Source organism: Pantherophis guttatus, chromosome 15 (genome assembly GCF_059756535.1).
Source record: "Pantherophis guttatus breed Tessera chromosome 15, ASM5975653v1, whole genome shotgun sequence".
NCBI lineage: Eukaryota > Metazoa > Chordata > Lepidosauria > Squamata > Colubridae > Pantherophis > Pantherophis guttatus.
Window position 1 is genome coordinate 3,804,700 of NC_142077.1, and position 20,431 is coordinate 3,825,130.

The 20,431-nt window shown below is 43.9% G+C and overlaps 1 protein-coding gene across 2 annotated transcripts in view; it reads left to right on the top strand.

Annotated features, from left to right (window-relative positions):
* The window catches only part of GNB1 (G protein subunit beta 1), a 55,172-nt gene that overhangs the window by 19,912 nt on the left and 14,829 nt on the right, over positions 1–20,431 (top strand). For both annotated transcript variants that reach the window (XM_060694193.2, XM_034434846.3), the window contains exons 2-4: positions 14,900–15,007; positions 17,350–17,388; positions 20,172–20,278. In XM_060694193.2, coding sequence (XP_060550176.1) covers positions 14,951–15,007; positions 17,350–17,388; positions 20,172–20,278 — 203 coding nt within the window. In that variant the 5' untranslated portion in view covers positions 14,900–14,950. The remainder of the gene's footprint in view (positions 1–14,899; positions 15,008–17,349; positions 17,389–20,171; positions 20,279–20,431) is intronic.

Below are 20,431 nucleotides of genomic sequence, written 5' to 3' on the forward strand. Positions count from 1 at the left end.
ACAGAATTATCTTTTTTTCAGACTCGTCGTCTATTCAGGGTCTTTCCTTAACCTTCAGGAAACGTTTCTCCTTGTCCCATGGATCGCGGCAGTTAAACAGGTGCAAGGGGGAAAAAAAGGCACCGTGTTGGGTTTTGCATAAAGGGTTTTGCACTGATGATGCTACCTAGCTGGGTAATGAAACGTCTACAAGGAAACCACCAAGCTCAGAGATTTAAAACATTTAGATTTTTATGATGGCCGCAATGGAACTGTGATAGCAGAAGATAGATCTACAGCTGGTAGATGTATGTCATTTTAAGGCCATAAGCAACATACAGAGGTTGTCCGTGACTTACAACCACAACAATAAGTCACTTTCTTCAGTGCCGTTGTAACTTTGAACAGTCACTAAATTTAACTGTTGTAAGCTGAGGGCTACCTGGGTTTATTAAGCTGCCTGAGTGAAGTTGTGAACCTTCACTCCTCCTGAAAAGCTCACCCATTAGGGTCGAAGGGATAAAACCTATCCTACCGTGGGGCATGTTGCGTGTTAGCGGTATTTTCCAAAAACGGGGCTGGAATTCTCTTCTCCAAACCGTCTTTTGTAGCGAAGACATCCAGATTTAATTAGGGTAGGTGCCAACACCCAATCGCCTAAAGCAACTTCCCCATTCCAAAGTTGAATCAGAACTTTTGCCTTCTACCTGAGTCTTAACATTTGGTTATGGGATTATTCCAGGGGTGAAATGCTCTGAAGTCTGCTACCGGTTTGCTTCACTACCGGTTCGCTTTGCGCACACATGCGCGGTACGTGCCAAATGCGTTCTTCGCTCACATGCGCTCCACAGGCACTAACGCGCAGTGCTGAAAAAGGAGGATTAAGAAGCCTTTTCTCGGGTAAGTAGAACAGAGAGGGGTGGGACGACAGCTGTGCCACACGATTTATATTCGCTAGAAAGCAGGATTTCCTTGTATCCTTACGATTTATATTGATATTGTTTCCTGATTGCTTATTTGTACCCTATGACTATCATTAAGTGTTGTACCTTATGATTTTTGATGAACATATCTTTTCTTTTTATGTACACTAAGAGCATAGGCACCAAGACAAATTCCTTGTGTGTCCAATCACACTTGGCCAATAAAAAATTCTATTCTATTATATTTCCTTGTCGGAAATACCAGTTTGCCCGAACCGGTAGCATTTTTTTTACTACCGGTTCAGGAGAACCGGTAGCTTTTATTACTACCGGTTCGGGCAAACCGGTCCAAACCGGTAGCATTTCACCCCTGGATTATTCCCAGCAAAAGGTGCACAATCCAAGAGTGGTGGGTGGCCTAGAGGTGGAGCTCTCGCCTCACAATCAGGAGGCTGTGAGTTCGATCCTAGGACGGGGCAGGTATTTCTCTCTCTGGGCACAATGAGAATATATCTGCTGAACAAAACTCCGCATTGGCGACAGGAAGGGCATCTGGCCAGTAAACACTCAGCTCCATTCAGTTGCCCAAGACTCCACCCCGCAAGGGTCGTTATGGGGTCTATAAAAGATGATGATGAAAAGGTGTCCAATCCAAACTTCAGTTGCTTACTTGGAACAAATATAGGCCTCTGCATTTTCTTTCACCCTGCTTCCCTCCTCCTTTTTTTCCTTTACATTCTTCTGAATGCTGCTTTTTGGAGTTCTGTCTTTGGGCTTATCATTTCTCCTGTTTACCTACTGCAATCCATCCTTCCCCTCTTGTTTTGGATATGCAAAATCGCGGGAGAGCTACCTTCCACCTTGTCTAAACAAAAAAAAAACCACCTTAACTTTGCAATGTAAATTCTGGACCGTCCTTTAAAACTCTTCATGGAAAATAGCTGGAGCTTTACCTGTACCTGTACCTGCAATGTCATAACCCTGAAACCTAAAGCTTGCTGGCTGCCTCTTTTGAACTTCAGTTGGACCGTTTCCATGAATCTCTTCCGGATGGAGCAGTTCCTGTCGGCAAGCAAAATCTGAATTAAAATGGGGCGTTCGAAAAGACCTTGCCTGCATGCTTAACACCCAAAGCATCCTTCTAACTCGCAGCTGTTTCATCAAATCGTTTGCACTTGGAACACTCAGTTCAAACCAATAATTTGGAGAATTGGGTTGTACTCGGCCGGGCCTTTCAACAACCTCTGAAAAAAGCAAGGGAATTTAAAAATCACTCCTTTGTTCAAACAACAACTCTTTCTCCCGGGCTTGGGGGGAAAAATTTTTTTCCACAGCTCTTAAAAACTTCAATATTGAAGTGAAAGTTGAACCCTTTTGAAAGTCGATGGTGGTTTGCTTGGTTTTTTTTTTTCATCGCCTAGAAGATGAGAGGGAATGAAACTTCACCGTTGCTACTGTAGTTATTTTTTGACATGGTGTTTTAAGAGGATTTCTGTTGACAATAACGAATGGACTCTTAAGAAGGTACTACTATTCTTCTGGTCGGAAACTTGGTTGAGATCCATCGAATCAGTGGAACAGCTTGCCTTCAGAAGTTGTGGATGCTCCATCACTGGAGCCTTTTAAGAAGAAACTGGACAGCCACCTGTCTCGAATGGTATAAGGCAGGGGTCAGCAACCTGCGGCTCTGGAGCCGCATGTGGCTCTTTCACCCCTTTGCTGTGGCTCCCTGCGTCACAACCGCCAATGTGCGACACCTGCCGGCGTGCGATTTATTGAGCTTTTCAACCCCCCCGGTAGGCCAACCATGGATAAATCCAAGAAAAGAAAAGTTTCAGAAGAAAACAGAAGGTTTAATTCAACTATATATGCTAGTTTTGTGGCCGCTCAAGAAATAATCAGGCACGGGAAGGATTTTGTGGCTTCTGCTGTTTTCTTTTCTGTGGGAAACTGGTCCAAATGGCTCTCTGAGTGTTTAAGGTGGCAGACCCCTGGTATAAAGTCTTGTGCTTGAGCAGGAGGTTGGACTAGAAGACCTCCAAGGTCCCTTCCGTCTCTTGTTTTATGGTTCTGTTAATTTTTTTTACAAAATTCGCAATGCAGCTATGTGGCCCCTTGAGATGTAAAAGTAAGCTCCCATTCTTCTTAAATACACTATTTTTTTTTTTAAATGCTGTTGCTACAAATGGTATGCGGTCAAAACGCCATTTTTGGATATATTTTATCTGTCAGATCTTTGGGATAGGTGGACCACCTACAAATTGAATGCGTCCTTTGTATTTGGTGGGGTTTTTACAAGTAGTCCTTGACTCAATTGAGCCCAAAATTTCCATTGCTAAGATAGACTGTTATTAGACTTGCCTCATTTTAGGACCTGTCTTGCCACAGTCATTAAGTGAATCCCTGCAGTTAAGTTAGTCACACGGTTGTTAAGTGACCTGTTGACTTTGCTTGTCAGAAGGTCACAAAAGGGGATCTCATGACCCCCTGGACACTTCAACCGTCATAAGTCCATGCAGTTGCCAAGCATACCGAATTTTGATCACATGAACCCAGGGATGCTACAACGGTAGTAAGTGTAAAAAAACCACTCATAAGTCGCATTTTCTAGTGCTGTTGTAACTTCGAATGGTCACTAAACAAACAGTTGTAAGTTGAGGACTACCTGTAATTTAGTAGTGTTGTGTTGGAATTCTAGACTTGGCTTCCAAATACTAGATGGCAGTGATAAAAGGTCAAAATTGGGGACATTAATTTGTAGATCCATTACTTGGATGATTGGTAGTCCTTCCTGGTATCTGAAGACAAGAGAAATCTGAATGAGGCAGAACACAGGTAGAGTGATCACGCGAGATACGATCTGTCCCGGCAGCTGAATTTTCCACATGTTGTCAAACCAGTATTAGAGATGACCAAAGTGTTAACATGGCCAGTAACCACCAGTAACCTTATTTTCATCCTTGAGGTAACCCGTCAAGCGCCGGGAAAATCAGCAGATTTGGGCAGTTCAAATGAATATAAAGGATTTATTGCAAGCTTAAACTCGCTACAAGAATCTGACCAACTAACAGTCAAGAGAAATAAGCGGGAGATAAGGAAGGCACTGAAGATCTGTTACGGGCACGCAGGGACACAAGCCCCGGGGAAACCAGGAGATTTGGGCAGTTCAAATGAATATAAAGGATTTATTGCAAGCTTAAGCTCGCTACAAGAATCTGACCAACTAACAGTCAAGGGAAATGAGCGGGAGATAAGGAAGGCATTGAAGATCTGTTACGGGCATGTAGGGACTTATGACGCATTTGATCCCTCCTTCGGCTCAGGCATCATCTACACAACCTTAGCTATCCAGACGCATCATATTCCTCTATTCTCCAGTAGTGCGCCTAGAAGGGATGTTCAGGTAAGCAACGTCCGTTCCCCCCCCCGCCTTTTCCTTGTCTAGTTCTCACTGCTAGATAGATGTTCTTCTGTCCAGTTAATATATCTGGCCCCAAAGCCCTTGTTCTCTCTAAGAGATGCTTGCGCCCCCCTCCCCCCAGCCAGAACAGCAGTAATAACTGGAAACCAGTTCAAGAAAAATGAAGAAACCAGTGTGGGTGAGAGAAAGGCTAAGAATAAAATATGACAAACGGACACAATCTGCATTTTAGCTCCCTGCATGGCTTGAGCAAAAGTATTGCAGAGTTTGGAGAGGCTCTGTTTGCCTTTAAAAAGAAAAATAAATTGGTTTCCTTTGTTCTTGAGCTCTGCAAAGATGCAGCCTTTTTTTTTTTTTTCTTTGCTGCTCCTGAATGCTAAAATTACAGGCCTGTTGCCACCACACATTTAAGCCCCGCGGAACGAAAATAGCTTTCCTTTTTAAAATAAAAAAATAAAAAAATAAAAATTCCAGTGGCATTGTTTCACACCAGCATTTAGCTGCGTGGACCGTCTGTGCGTTGAGCGAGCTTTCTTTTCGCGGCAGCAATAAATAGCTTCCCCCCCCCGTCCCTCACCCCTTCGGTTGAAAAGAAGGCCCAGGGATTTGGCTGCAGTGAAGGTGTTTTGGGTGGCCCTCGTCCTTTTGACCTGTTCTTGAATTTTTCTTGGAGTTGGAGGATGGCATCGTCGTCTTCTGTCCTATCCTGGTGTTGAAGGTTGGAGAATGTCATGCGAGCAAAGCTTCAAAAGGGCTTTAATTCGTGCTTTCATAGCCCTACTTTACCCACTGGTTAATACAAATTAAACACGTCAGGGCTGAATGTTTAATCCGAGAGATGCGTCGGCAGCCGCAGTTCCTAATTGGTCTCCGAGGGATGAGCCGTTCCTCTCTCACCTGTACGGCATCTCTTTAAACAAATTGGGACTTTTTAGTTTCATAAATTTTGTATTTCCTGCAGAAGGATGGGGGGGAGGGAGTCCAGGTACCAGGAGTTTTTAAGACGGATTTTCATGGAAATTAGAACGCAGTACAACAAACCCAGGAAGATAAATATGGAGGAAGCTTACCAAAGCCAGACATTATCTTACCATTTGTTGGTTGAAGTGGATCTCCCAAACGCCTGGAGATTTAACCAGCGGCCCAGATTGGTGTCGGTATAAGTGACTTTGCTAAATCTGACCAATAAAACAACTGTGTGGTAGCCAGGAATGGGGGCACACTTCAGGGATGGGTTTCATATAATTTTACCGCCGGTTCACCGCGAACCAAAAATGTGAGCGCACGCGTGTGCCTTCCGTGCATGCGTGCGCCCTTTTGCTCATGCGCCGGGCTTGAACGCATGCACTTGGTTTAGAAAATGTGTCTAAATTGGATGGGATAGTGCAGGGGTGGGTGGGCAGGAGTGGGCCCACCCGCAGGTCGCCACTACCGATTCATCCGAACCGGCTGAATACCACCACTGGCACACTTGGATACAGCCTAATAGTTTCCAAGACAGAAAAGAAATCGGCTGCAAACAGTTGAATGTTTCCTTCCAGGTGTTCCTCCAAAATAGAAAAGAAATTGACTTCAACTCAGTGGATAACACGATGAGCTTGTCGATCGAAAGGTCGGCAGTTCGGCAGTTCGAATCCCGAGTGCCGCGTAACAGGGTGAGCTCCCGTGACTTGTCCCAGCTTCTGCCAACCTAGCAGTTGGAAAGCATGTTAAAAAATGCAAGTAGAAAAATAGGGACCACCTTTGGTGGAAAGGGAACAGCGTTCCGTGCGCCTTTGGCGTTGAGTCACGCCGGCCACATGACCACGGAGACGTCTTCGGACAGCGCTGGCTCTTCGGTTTTGAAACGGAGATGAGCACCGCCCCCTAGAGTCAGGAACGACTAGCACATATGTGCGAGGGGAACCTTTACCTTTACCCTCTCAACCATAATTCACTTTATCACTATTTAAGCATCTACTAAAAACAAGCTGTGGCCTTTTTAACAGGCATATATCCAGAGGAAGGTGTATGTTTGAATCATTGTATTCTTTAATACCTACACGAAAGCATGTGTTTTCCCAAGGAAATGATTTTTTCCCCCCAAGTATTTTAAACGTAAGATTTGACACTCCTAACCACTTTTGAGGTGAAGCAAAAGACTTGACAAGAATTATTTCTAATACAGGTAGTCTTCAACTTACAAGAGTTTGTTTAGTGACCGTTAGAAGTTACAACAGCGCTGAAAAAAGTGACCTAGGACCATTTTTTCACACTTAACGACCGCGGCAGTGTTCCCATGGTCATGTGATCAAGAATTCGGATGCTTGGCAACTGGCTCGTATTTAGGACGGTTGCAGTGTCCTGGGGGGGGGGGTTCATGTGATCACAGTTAAGTGAAGCCAGATTCACTTAACAACCGTGTCGCTAATTTCACAAATGGAGTGATTCATTTAACAACTGTGGGAAAAAAGGTCATAAGTTGGGGGCAAAGCTCACTTAACAAATGTTTCGCTGAACAGAAATTTTGGGCTCAATTCAGGGGTGAACTCCAGCAGGTTCTGACAGGTTCTAGTGAACTGGTAGCGGAAATTTTGATAGCTTGGAGAACCGGCAAATACCACCTCTGGCTGGCCCTGGAGTGGAGTGGGAATGGAGATTTTGCAGTATCCTTCCCCTGGAGTGGGATGGGAATGGAGATTTTGCAGTATCCTTCCCCTGCCACGCCCACCAAGCCACGCCCACAGAACTGGTAGTTTTAAAAAAATTGGATTTCACCACTGGGCTCAATTGTGGTCGTAAATCGAGTACTACTTGTACATCGTTGCTACGGAAGGAAATTTTTTTTAAAAAAAATTCACTTGAATTATTATAATAGTGGTTAGAATGCAGTATTGCAGGCTGAGTCAGCCAGGAGTTCGAATCCCACCCAGGCTCAAAGGTTGACTCAACCTCCCATCCTTCTGAGCTTGGTAAAAGGAAGACCCAGATTGTTGGGGGCGATACGCTGACTCTGTAAAACCGCTTAGACAATGTTTAAAGCGCCATGAAGCGGTATATATGTCTTAAAGCGCTATTGCTTTAACTGGTTAATGGGGAGATTTTTTTTTCCTGCCGTCTGATTTTATGCGGAAAAAAACCCGTATCGCTAGATATTACTGCCTTGTTCATGTTACTATTATTTGGTTCCTTGTTTAGGCAGATCGGGTTTCTCCCAGGTTCCAAAAGTTAATTCTTACCCAGCATCTTGTCTCAAAAGAAGTTTGTTCAAAATGTTTTGCCAGCCGTTGGATCGCATCTCCCAAGGAATCACGATGATGCTTTTAAGCCTGTTGTGAATGGGGTGAGATTAGATGTCTGCCTTCGGTTTAGGAAGTTTAGGAGATCTGCCCATGTAGGGAGCCAAGGATCTCCCAGAGAAAACGAGATTGCAGTGAGAGGTTGCGCTCTCCCGAGGTCAGGTTCACACCGCCATGACAGTTATTCCACTTTTTCGCTTGATATTAATATTCTTGACTAGTTTTGCCTATTGCTTGTCTTTGGTTCCTTCATCAGATGCAGCCCTTCCTGGGTGAGGATAACTTGGTTAAGGTAGTTCATGTTATGAAGCTTCTAGGTAGGTTAGATTACAGGCAGTCCTCAATTTTCCTTCCTTCCTTCCTTCCTTCCTTCCTTCCTTCCTTCCTTCCTTCCTTCCTTCCTTCCTTCCTTCCTTCCTTTTCTCTCTCTCACTCTTTCCTCCCTTCCTGCTTTCTCTCCTTCCTTCCTCTCTCCCTCTCTTCCCTCCTTCCTCCCTCCCTCCCGCTTTATCTCTCCTTCTTTCTCTTGCTTTCTCTCATGCTTTCCTTCCTCCCTCCCTTCCCTCCCTCCCTCTTTCCCTTCCTTCCTTCCCTCCTTATTTATTTATTTAATTAATTAATTAATTAATTAATTTCTATACCACCCTACTCCCGAAGGACTCAGGGCGGTGAACAGCCAGAGGATAAAACACATAATTACAAAAATTTAAAATATTATCTCTCCTTCCTTCTCTTACTTTCTCTCTCACGCTTCCCTCCCTCCCTGCTGTCTCTCTCTTTCCTTCCTTCCTTCCTTCCTTCCTTCCTTCCTTCCTTCCTTCCTTCCTTCCTTGTCTCTTCTCCTTCCTTCCTTCCCTCCCTCCCTCTTGCTTTATCTCTCCTTCCTTCTCTTGCTTTCTCTCTCTCTCTCACTCTTTCCTCCCTCCCTCTCCTCCTTCGCTGTGGAATTTCTAGTCCCGATTGTGGTCGTAAGTCGAGGACTACCTGCACTGTAAAGGCATTCTTTATGGGGCTGACCTTGGAGACAGTTCAGAAATTTTGGAATTGAATTTTTTCGGATTAATGGAACCACATTATATCAACTGATGGTTTGCAAGCACAGTTCTCTCGTTCGGGCAAATGGATATTTTTAATCTTGTAAAACATCCATTTCGGGGGAAGTGTATTTATTAGGTGTTTGTAAAAGTGAGGGTTACTTTGGGGTGGTCTAGTGCTGAGTCCTTTTGTTCCTTCTTTGTTCAAACTTTTAAATTACTATTTTTGTGTCAGATTAGTGGCTTCTTCCTCTCCGTTTTGATGCCTTATTGATTTCTTTCGTTTTCAGTTGTTAGCGGTGGGTCAGTTTTCAATTTTTCATAAATTTCAGTTTGGGATGAAGGCTTCTTACTTAGAAAAAACCTCTTCTTTTAAACACAAGAAGATTTAACTGTAAATACTTATACATGTAGCCCTTAACGACCACAATAGAGCCCAACGTTTCTGCTGTTAAGTGAGACATTTGTTAAGTGAGCTTTGACCCACTTTATGACCTTTCTTGCCACAGTCGTTAAGTGGATCACTGCACTGTGATAAATTAGCAGCCCGGTTGTTAAGTGAATCGGGTTTCCCCATTGACTTTGCTCGTCAGAAGGTCGCAAAAGGGGAACACGTGACCCCGGGACACAGCGACGGTCATAAGTATGAACCAGTTGCCACGCATCTGAATCTTGATCACGTGATCGTGGGGGATGCCGCGAAGGTCGTAAGTGTGAAAACCGGTAAATCAGTCGCTTTTTTCAGTGCCGTCGTAACTTTGAACGGTCACTAAATGAGCTGTTGTAAGTCGAGGATTACCTCTATATGCAAATGTTGGAAACTTCACCTGAAATCTTTGAAGAAAGGGCCAAAACCTCAGTGTTACGATTTGGAGCATGCCGATAATTAATCAAAGCCGCAGTCCTTCTGTTAATTCGAAATTTAGCACGGTATTTAATGGCATCAATAATTGGTACGGGTGGGCACCACCACTAAAGTTGCAACCGTAACCCCTATTTAAAAAAACATAACAGCTTTACCTTGTTAATTATGGTGCGAACAGCGCTTGTTTTAATTTCATTTTGAAGGAAAATCTGGGCAGTTTCTATGGGATTTTAAGATAAAACCCGGGAAGAACTATTGCTGTGAATATTAGCACAGCACAGTTAGCTACGAATAATTAGGATTTAATTTCAGTGGCTTAACAGCAATTCACTAGGTGAGTTTAAGTAATCAGCCTCACTTTCTTCAATTGGTACCGGTTAACATCCTTTGATTAACTTAGTCCTTTCTCAATCTTTTTCTGATTGTAGCGTCATTTGGCTCAGAGGCAAAAAAAAAAAAAAAACACCCCACCCTAATTTAATTTGTGTTAAATTGTGAGGGGGGATATGATAGCACCGTTGGAGAAAAAAAACTTGCTGGTCAATTACAACTCTTAACGCCCAGAAATTTTTTTCCAGAATATTGACTTTGGTTTTGGTTTTGGTTCGTTGCAATTGACCGTTGAAACGGCGATTCGAGTTTGTTTCCCCCCGTTTAGCCGTTTGGCTATTAAAAAAATGGCCTTTCTGTTCAAAAAGAGGAAGACCACATTATTTGGAAAGGCCGCGTGGCTGATGCATGAATGTACATCTGAAAACGCTTTCTAGATCTTTTGACTGTTTGAAATTGTTGGCAAAGCGTTCATTCGTTCCTTCGATTCGTCAGGCCGCACTTGGAATATTGCATCCAGCTTTGGTTGCCACGATATTAAAAAAAAAAAGATGTTGAGATGCTAGAAAAAGTGCAGAGAAGAGCAATAAAGAGGATTAGGGGACTGGAGGCTAAAACATACGAAGAACGGTTGCAAGAACTGGGTATGTCTAATGAAAAGAAGGACCAGGGGAGACATGATAGCAATCTTCCAGTATCTCAGGGGCTGCCCCAAAGAAGAGGGAGTCAAGCTATTCTCCAAAGCCCCTGAGGGCAGGACAAGAAGCAACGGGTGGAAACTAACCAAGGAGAGAAGCAACTTAGAACTATGGAGAAATTGCCTGACAGTGAGAACAATTAATCCGTGGAACAACTTGCCACCAGAAGTTGTGAATGCTCCCAACACTGGAAGTTTTTAAGAAGATGTTGGATAACCATTTGTCTGAAATACGAGACGGGGAAAAAAAAAAAAGAATTTTTCGAGCAAAGCAAACTGTTTTGTTTGTAGGGCAAGAATTTTCACACCTGCACAAGAATGGGATTGCACCTGCTGCTTTCCTGGAATTGAACCTGGATAGCAAATTAGACATCCCTCTAATAATTAGATGACCTTACCTAAGGGCCTTTTTCTGTGCTGGTTGTCCATAATGCCAGCCCGTCTTAACGATGGGACCTTGCCTGTCGGTAGTTCAACCCCATCAAAAATTGCTATTAAATAGTGGCTTCGGGCAGTTTTAAATGCATTAGGGGCCCCGCACTTGGATGGAAAGATTGATTTGGCAGTTTGGAGCGGGCATTTGCTGCACAAATGGGAAGCAAACCTCGAACTCGGGAGAAATTTCCTGACAGTTACAACAATTAATCAGTGGAACAGCTTGACTCCAGAAGTTGTAAATGCCCCAACACTGGAAGTTTTTAAGAAGAGATTGAACCTTTCCTAGTCTACGGCCTTTCTCCACCAGCTTCCCGTTAATGCAAAAATCACCAGTTGCCTTATCGCGCGCATACTTAGAATGAGTTTCAGGGGCTGATGATTATAGATGTTGCAATGTTCTGAAGCTAGCAAGCTTGAAGTCCGCAACCTGACGGAGGCAATAAATAAAATGAGATCGAGGACTTCAAAACACCCGCTTGCCTTCAAAACAACTATAGATGTAGAATAAGAGTTGGGGTGGGACCTTGGCGGTCTTCTAGTCCAACCCTTTGCTCAGGCAGGAAACCCTACATCACTTCAGGCAAATGGTTGTCCATTTTCCTAGGGATAGTGACGAGTGGAGTGGACTAGAGTAAGTTGGAAGGGACCTTGGAGGTCTTCTAGTCCACCCCCCCCCCGATTAGGCAGCAACTAATTGTAATTAGAACCTGCTTGGTCCTAATTCTCATTTTAGGAAGACAATTCAAAAGAAACTCTTGGCTGACTTGTCCCAAAGGTGCTCTTTCCAAAAGACAGCTGGACTTCGTTTTTCCTTGAAGACGTTTTGCTTCTCATCCAAGAAGCTTCTCCAGTTCTGAGCCAGTCCGTCAGAACCAATGAAGCTTCTTGGATGAGAAGCAAAACGTCTTCCAAGGAAAAACAAAGCTGCTTTTTGAAAAAGCACCTTTGAGACAACTGTGACCTGGATGACTGAGAATCTTTATAGACTCTCTTTTAACTATTTCGAATTACGTCGAGGCAGGAAGAAACTCCCCACAACTCTGCCCTATGGTTGTTCCATGGGGGGGGGGGGAGCTTCTTGAAACAACTGCCGGGATATAGAGGCTGGACTTAAGATCATCCCAGGCATCATCTTAATTGGATTTGCACCACTGGCTAACTCGAGCCGGGAGATTAGAAAGCCTTAGCAATGATCCGGCAATCCAGAACTTCAGAGATGCTCCTGGGTGTAGACGGGATAAGGGCTGCAGGTTCAGACTGAGGTAGCTCCTGTAAAAAATATTTTAAATTATTGATCGCTTAGGGTGAATCAGCGGTGGTATTCGGGCGAACCGGTAGTTAAATTGCCGGCTCAAAACGGGGTGCGGGAATGCACGTCTTACTTTTCCCCCCCCTCCCTGTGGCCCATTTTTGCTCCCGGGAGGTGCAGGAGGCCATGTTCTGCTTGTCGCACGCTCCTGGCCACACCCACCATGGCCACGCCCACCCAGCCGGTCATAATTTGAATCCCGCCACTGTTTACATTCTGATTCAAGAGCTTCAAAATGCTGCTTTTCTCCCCCCCCCATTTTTCCCCCACCTCCCAACCACAATTTGGGGGGGGGTGTCTGAGACAGAGAGATTGCCACAAAGTGTGACTTTATGGGCTTAGGTGGCTAAAGGAGGACTTGGCCATGGGTTCCCCCCCCCCCCCCCAAAAAAAAATTCCATCGACGTAGCTGATAAATGGAGAACCTGGATGGCGGTTGGCTCCGAACTCTTAAGCAGAACCTTGGGCCGGAAGGAATAAATTGAAATTTTGCAAATATTATCTTTTTTTGCCACAGCTGGACATTTGCCAGCGTCAGATCAGCTTGGGAGATGGGTCTTTTGTGGCTAACTCTGCTAGGATCCTGGGGAGCGAAAGGGAAGAAAATTGGGTGGGTGAAATTAAAACAGCAGTTACAGCTCTGTAAGCTGTGAAAAGGATCCTTGGGAGTTTTGAGGGTCTGGGAACACGAAAAGATGGGATGGTTGCCATCAGAAGTCCTGCAGCATTTCACACGCTTTTGTGCAAGATTTTTTTTTAAAGTAGTTTGAGAGGTTGTGCTGGAGCTGGGGAAAACCAACTGGGATTTCTTCCACAGGCTGCTATTTCTGAAAGACAGTGGCTATGTTTTTGGGGGGGGGGGAATTAAAAGGATAAACCTCAAAAGGGGGCAAATCTAAAAATGGTTCATCAGGATAAAAGAATTGAATGATGTTTATAGATTATAAAAGTTTTTCTTAGATTCGCTCTTGAATAAGAACAGGAACAGAATAGAATAGAAACAGAACAGAACAGAACAACAGAACAGAACAGAACAAAATTCTTTATTGGTCAAGTGTGATTGGACATATAAGGAGACCTTATGCACCGGAGACAAATTCCTTGTGTGTCCAGTCACACTTGGCCAATAAAGAATTCTGTTCTGTTCTGTTCTTATTCTATTCTACATTCTATTCTGTTCTGTTCTGTTCTGTTCTGTTCTTATTCTATTCTATTCTATTCTATTGTATTCTATTCTATTCTACATTCTGTATTCTATTCTGTTCTATTCTATTCTGTTCTGTTCTTATTCTATTCTGTTCTGTGCTATTTTGTTCTGTTCTGTCCTATATTCTGTTCTGTTCTGCCTTCTGTTATGTTTTATTCTATTCTATTTCTCGAAGGAAAATTCAAGAGCGAACCCAAGAAAAACATACAGAAATATTTAAAATCTAACAGGCGAAGTAGTATTTCTTTTATTTTGTTTTCTGTATTTCTTTTAGGATCTGTGCGGAAACCTCTGTTCAAGATTTTTCATTTTTTGTAAAAAAAAAAAAAAAAGTTGTTGCCAATTTTAATCATGAATTCTGCTTCAGATGAATCGACGTAATTATTTTATTTTGCTTCGTTTAATCAATTCCCATCCCAGCGTTATTGTTGAGTAGAGGAACCAGCCAGCAGTGAAATGCACAATTATTTTCTCCTTTGCAGTCTTTTGAAAAATAATAATACGGGAATAATGGAGAAGAGTGCATAGTTTACAAATGTTGTATAATTCAGCATTACAGGTAGTACTCGACTTAACAGTCCATTTAGTGACTGTTCAAAGTTACAACAAGATTGAAAAAAGTGACTTATGACCATTTTTCATACTTACGACCGTTGCAACATCCCCGCGGTCACGTGATCAAAATTCAGGCGCTTGGCAACTGACTCGTATTTATGACGGTTGCAGAATCCCTGGGTCACTTGATCCCCTTTTGCGACCTTCTGACAAGCCTGATTTGCTTAACAACCATGTCACTAACTTAACAACTGCAGTGATTCCCTTAACAGCTGTGGCCAGAAAAGTCGTAAAATGGGGCAAAACTCACTTAACAAATGTCTCAATTAGCGGCATAAATTTTGGGCTCAGTTGTGGACATAAGTTGAGAATTGCTTGTTCTTAGCCCAAGATTTTGAGATGATGTGTGTATCAGGGTTCCAACGGATGCCCTAATTAAATCATGAGCCTCGAGCCAAGCTTCGAAATAAATTCAGTTATTTATTAGGAGCTTCATGTCGGCACATTCCAAGTGAAGCCAACTCTGACCCCATGTAATTTGCGACCCAGACTTGACCCTGTTTCCCCCCTCCCCCCAGGGTGTGTCATCAGTCACATTTGCCAACAGAGAAATTTTGTAGGTTGTACAGATCACTCCCCTCCAGCTGCTGTGGGTAACCCTGGGAGACAGCCTTGAGAGAGATATGTCTGGAATGTGCTTTTGTTTTTGGCTGCCATGCTGCTTCACCATTTTCCCATGGCAACTTGAGAGCAGGCCAGGGATGCTTTGCAAGTTGACATTGTGTGCATGTCGATATAAATATTTGGTTCATTGATGAGCAAAAGATTATCCGAGTCACACTTTCTGTTTGTTTATTTTGCAGGTTTTTAAGCTTTTAAGGAGTGTCAAAGCTGTACACCTTTAGTGCGGGAAGATGAGTGAACTCGATCAGTTACGCCAGGAGGCTGAACAACTAAAGAACCAAATCAGAGTAAGTATTAATTTACTTGCTCTCCTCCTTCAGTGAAATAGTCCTGAGATCTTTGATTTATAGAATTTTCAAAGATTTGGGCTTTGGGGGGGGGGGATATCTAAAATTGGCTTTCGACAGATGTTTTCATTAAAATGAAAAAAAAATCATTAAAATTAAAGAATTGTATGGAATGAAAGGTAGCGTTGGGTTGAGATAACAACCACATTAAAATGGCCTTGAAATTGGTTTGTGGTTTTTTTCTATTTCTTTTTCTTACTCTTAAGTCCATTTTTCAGCATCGCTTACACCCCATGACATATTTAAGTCACCAAGTACAATTTGGCAGTGACCGTAGGGTAGCGCAAAATGACCACCCCAAGAATATGAAACTTATAGTAAGGAAAATGTATATTTGATTATTCATGTAATAACTGCAGCTAGAATTGTATTTGCACAAAATTGGAAAAGTGCAGAGATCCCTACGGATGAAAATGTGATTAAGAAAATATTAGAGTGTGCAGAAAGGAATAGATTAACACTTGCAATTAAAGGAAAGGAAGAATCTGACTATTACAGTATATGGGAGTTATTTTATCAACGGTTAGAGAATAAATATGAAAATTAGAAATAAAAGCGGAGGAGCGAAATATCGAAAATGTATTACTAAGTCAAATAACCTAAGAAGAGAAATGTTACAACAGTAGATACGTTATGTATTAGTATTAATCCAAGAATAGATATAAATAATGAACGTGGCTGTAAATTTTAATGGTTATTGCACAAAAAATTTGTACCCAGACGACACACTGAATGAATCACACTTTAATGACACACTTTAATGAAAGATGAAATGTTTGTATTAAAAGGAAATTTAAAAATGTAAAAAAAAGAAAAAAAGAAAATGAAATGGTATAGGGCAGTGATGGCTAACCTTTTTGCCATCGCGTGCCAAAAGTGAGGGGTCGTGGGTGTGCCAACACTCATAATTCTATGTGCCCCCCCCCGTGCTCTCCCTGCTTTTGGCACACGATGGCACGGTGGGCCCAGTAGGCCCATTTTTCACTCTCCCCAGGCTCCATAGCCTTTCTAGGAGTCTGGGGAGGGCACAAACAGCCTTCCCTAGGTCCCCCGAGGCCCTCTGGAGGCTGGATATGGCCTGTTTCCAACTTCTGGTGGGCCCAAAAGACCCGAAAATCAGCTGGCTGGCACCCATATGTGTGCTGGAGCTGAGCTCATGTGCCAACCAATATGGCTCTGCATGTCACATGTTCGCCATCACGGGTATAGGGTTTCCTGCCTCTACCATTTCAGGGGGTTGGACTAGAAGACCTCCGGGGTCCCTTCCAACTCTGTTATTCTATTCTATATGCAGATCAAAATCCAGCAGAAGCTTTTGGTGAAATTCTTTCTGGATCTCAGATCTCCTCTTTCTCGAGCAGTGTTTCCCCACCTTAGGCATTTTAAGATGTGTGGACTTCAACCCCCATGCTGGCTGGGGTATTCTGGGAGTTGAAGTCCACATGTCTAAGGCCGTGATGGTGAACCTATGGCACGCGTGCCACAGGTCACGCGGAGCCATATTGGTGGGCACACGAGCGTTGCCCTAACTTAGCTCCAGCGCGCATGTGCGTGCCGGCCAACTGATTTTTGACCCTTCAGGGCCCACCAGAAGTTGGGAAACGGGCCATTTCCTGCCTCCAGAGGGCCTTGGGGGGGTGGGGGGAGGCTGTTTTTGCCCTCCCCAGGCTCCAAGAAAGCTTCTGGAGCCTGGGAAGGGTGAAAAACAGGCCTAATCTTCCAGCCAGCCGAACAGCATAATCGTTTTTTAAATCTATCCCCGCCAGATTGAAATCTTATGATGGAATTCCCTCCTAATCACGAGTCACCAGATCAAATTTGGAGTGGCTGTTTTAACATTTAGACCAACGCGGGCACTGTGCAGAATTGATGCCGCTTGCAATGCCCAACGGAAACGGGGTTTCATAAAGAGATTATCCGGCTTAGCGTGTCTGAAACCTTTTTGCACCCGTCCTTCCCCCTTCATCCTCATCACCCCCTTTTTCTTTCTTTCTTTCTTTCTTTTTTTTTTTTTTTGCCATTTGATCGAGGGAGATGCTGGCTCTAATAGGCTTTCTAAATTCTTAGCAGATTATAAGCTTCCGATAAATAGAGAAGGGCTTCCCTCCTCCCAAGGTATTTATGTCTGCACTTTCCCTATCGGGACACAGCCCTGGGACGGCGAACGGTCGTTTTAAAACAGAAGCAGGGGGAAAAACATGCGGTGGTGTTTTTTTTTTCTTGTTTGTTTGACTGTTTTTCCTCTGCGAGCATTCACACATTCTTCTCTTCTTTTCTTGCAGGATGCTAGGAAAGCCTGTGCTGACGCTACCTTGGCCCAGGTAATTGCGGTGTGTGTGTGTGTGTGTGTGTGAGAGAGAGAGAGAGAGAGAGAGAGAGAAATTGAAGTGTTTTGGGTCCCTTAAATATGGCATACAGGTGCTCATTGAGTTACAACTACAATTGAGCCCAACATTTCTGAGGTGGTGTAGGGTTTTCTGCCTAAGCAGGGGGTTGGATTAGAAGACCTCCATAGGTCCCTTCCAACTTCCTATCCTATCCTATCCTATCCTATCCTATCCTATCCTATCCTATCCTATCCTATCCTATCCTATCCTATCCTATCCTATCCTATCCTATTCTATTCTATTCTATTCTATTCTATTCTATTCTATATTCTGTCCTATCCTATTTTGCATCCTATCCTATCCTATCGTATCCTATCCTATTTTGCATTCTATTCTATTCTATTCTATTCTATTCTATTCTATTCTATTCTATTCTATTCTATTCTATTCTATTCTATTCTATTCTATTTTCTATTTTCTACATTCTACATTCTACATTCTACATCCTATCCTATCCTATCCTATCCTATCCTATCCCTATCCCTATTCTTTCCTCAACGAAACATTTGTTTAGGTGGAGTTTTGCGAACTTTTTTTTTCCCCCGCCACCATTGTTAAGTGAACCACTACACGGTTGTGTAGCTAGTAACACAGTTGTTAAGTAAAATCTGACTTTCCCCATTGATTTTGCTGGTCGGACGGCCGCCAAAGGCGATCTCACATGACCCCTGGGACCTTGCAACTGTCATAAGTACATGCCAGTTGCCGAGCAGCTGGATTTTGATTACATGACCCTGGCTCCCACCCCCATCCCCAAAAAAGCCCTCATTTTATTTTAATGATGGCTTAAGTGGCCCTGATCAGGTTTTCTCTTAGGGTGCTGCCACTTGAGAGGTTGGGTGGACCCCAGCTTGCCTTGTTCTTCAAACGAGGTTCAGAAGGCTTACAGACCAAGAGTTAAGCCATGAATGATATTTATCTGGGCTCCTAATTCCCAAAAGCCGGCATTACATTTTGCTAAAGCTACGACAATAGTTTTAAAACATTGGGGTGGGTGGAGGAGAAAAGGGGAGAAATTCTGTTTTCTGGGTTACGGAGCTAAATTTATTTATTTCTTTTCTTTTATTTTATTGGTTCGATTTATATGCCGCCCTTTCTCCGGAGACTCAGGGCGGCTTACAATGCGTTAAGCAATAGCCTTCATACCTTTTGTATATACCTGCTTAGTAGGGCTTCCCCCCACCCCCCACCCCCGCTAAGCGGTGTTCTTTTTTTTTTAATACAAAGTCAGCTTATTGCCCCCACAATCCGGGTCCTCATTTTACCTACCTCGGAAGGATGGAAGGCTGAGTCAACCTTGAGCCTGGTGAGATTCGAACTTGCAGTAATTTCAGGCAGCTGGCAGCTAAGTGCTACTTAACAGCACTTTAAGTCCGCTGCACCACCAAGGCTCTTTAAATAGTTGTGTGGCGTGGAGACAGCGCAGATACGCAGCCCTTTATGTTGTTTCCCTTTGTGGCGTTTACACTACAAGCCTCCCGTGCTTTTGATTGCCGTGTCGCCGAGATCCAAAGCTTTTGCGTTTACTTAGCCACATGACGAGGAAAACCGTGTTGAAGGCCTGTTTTCCTTTTTACAAGCGGTTTCTTGGAAAGTCTGCTTAGGTTGGGCAGCCAAACCTTTTTTTGTGACGCCTTCGGGTTTTGAACGAGTTCCCCTGGGCCCTTTAATACTTTGCAATAATAAGACCCTGGCAGGGATTTCCTCTTACCTCATCCTCTAGGGCAGGGGTGCCCAACCTTGCCCACTCGTAAGATTTGTGGACTTCAACTCCCAGAATTCTCTTGGGGAATTCTGGGAGTTGAAGTCCACAGGTCTTATAGTTGCCCAGGTTGGATACCTCTGCTATAGTGTATATTCTCTCTCTCTCTCTCTCTCTCTCTCTCTCTCTCTCTCTCTCCTCTTCCCCCTCCCTTTATCTTTCCCTCCCTCTCTCTTCCTGTTTCTCTCTCCCTCTCCATGATTCTTGATGAACGTATCTTTTCTTTTATGTACACTGAGAGTGTATGCACCAAAAACAAATTCCTTGTGTGTCCAATCACACTTGGCCAATAAAGAATCCTATTCTATTCTATTCTCTCTCTCCCTCCTTCCTTCATCTCCCTCTCTCTCTTTCTTCCTCTCTCTCTCCCTTCTTCCTTCATCTCTCTCTTTCTGTCCCTCCCTCCCTCTCTTTGTCTTCCTGTCTCTTTCCTTCTCCCTCCTTCATCTCACTTCTTCCCCCTCTTTTTCTCCCTGCCTCCCTCCACCCCCTCTCTCTTTATCTTTCCCTCCTTCCCTCCCTCTTTTTCTTTCTCTTTCCCTCTCCTCTCTCTCCTGCCTTCCTTCATCTCTCTCTTTCTCTCTCCCTCCTTCCTTCAACTATCTTTCTCTCCCTGTCCCTCGCTCTCTCTTTTCCTTCCCTCTCTGTCTCCCTCCTTCCTTCATCTCTCTCTTTCTCCCCCCTTTCTCCCTTTGTCTCTCCTTCCTTCCTTCCTTCCTTCCTTCCTTCCTTCCTTCCTCTCTCTTCCTTCCTTCCTCTCTCCCTCCTTTGTCTCTTTCTCTCCCTGTCTCTCTCATTCTCCCTCCTTCATCTCTCTTTTTCTCCCCCTCTTTCTCTCCCTGCCTCCCTCCCCTCTCTGCCCCCCCCCCTCTCTCTCTCACACACACACACACAAACAACCCCCTTTGGGTAGTAGCTGTTGTTTGACAGATGATGTGCAATTCTTCTTTTTCAGATCACAGCCAACATTGATCCTGTGGGTCGTATTCAGATGCGCACTAGACGAACACTGCGAGGACACTTGGCCAAAATTTATGCAATGCACTGGGGAACCGATTCCAGGTAAGTTACCTGGGTTGGACAGGTTGTCCCCCAACGCAAGGTTGGATACTAAGGATTCCTCCCTTCTCATGAGAAGAGGGAAGGATTTACCCCCCCCCCCAAAAAAAGGGAGATGGGAGGAAATCGGTGAGCCTGAGCAGCTCCTGGTTGTGC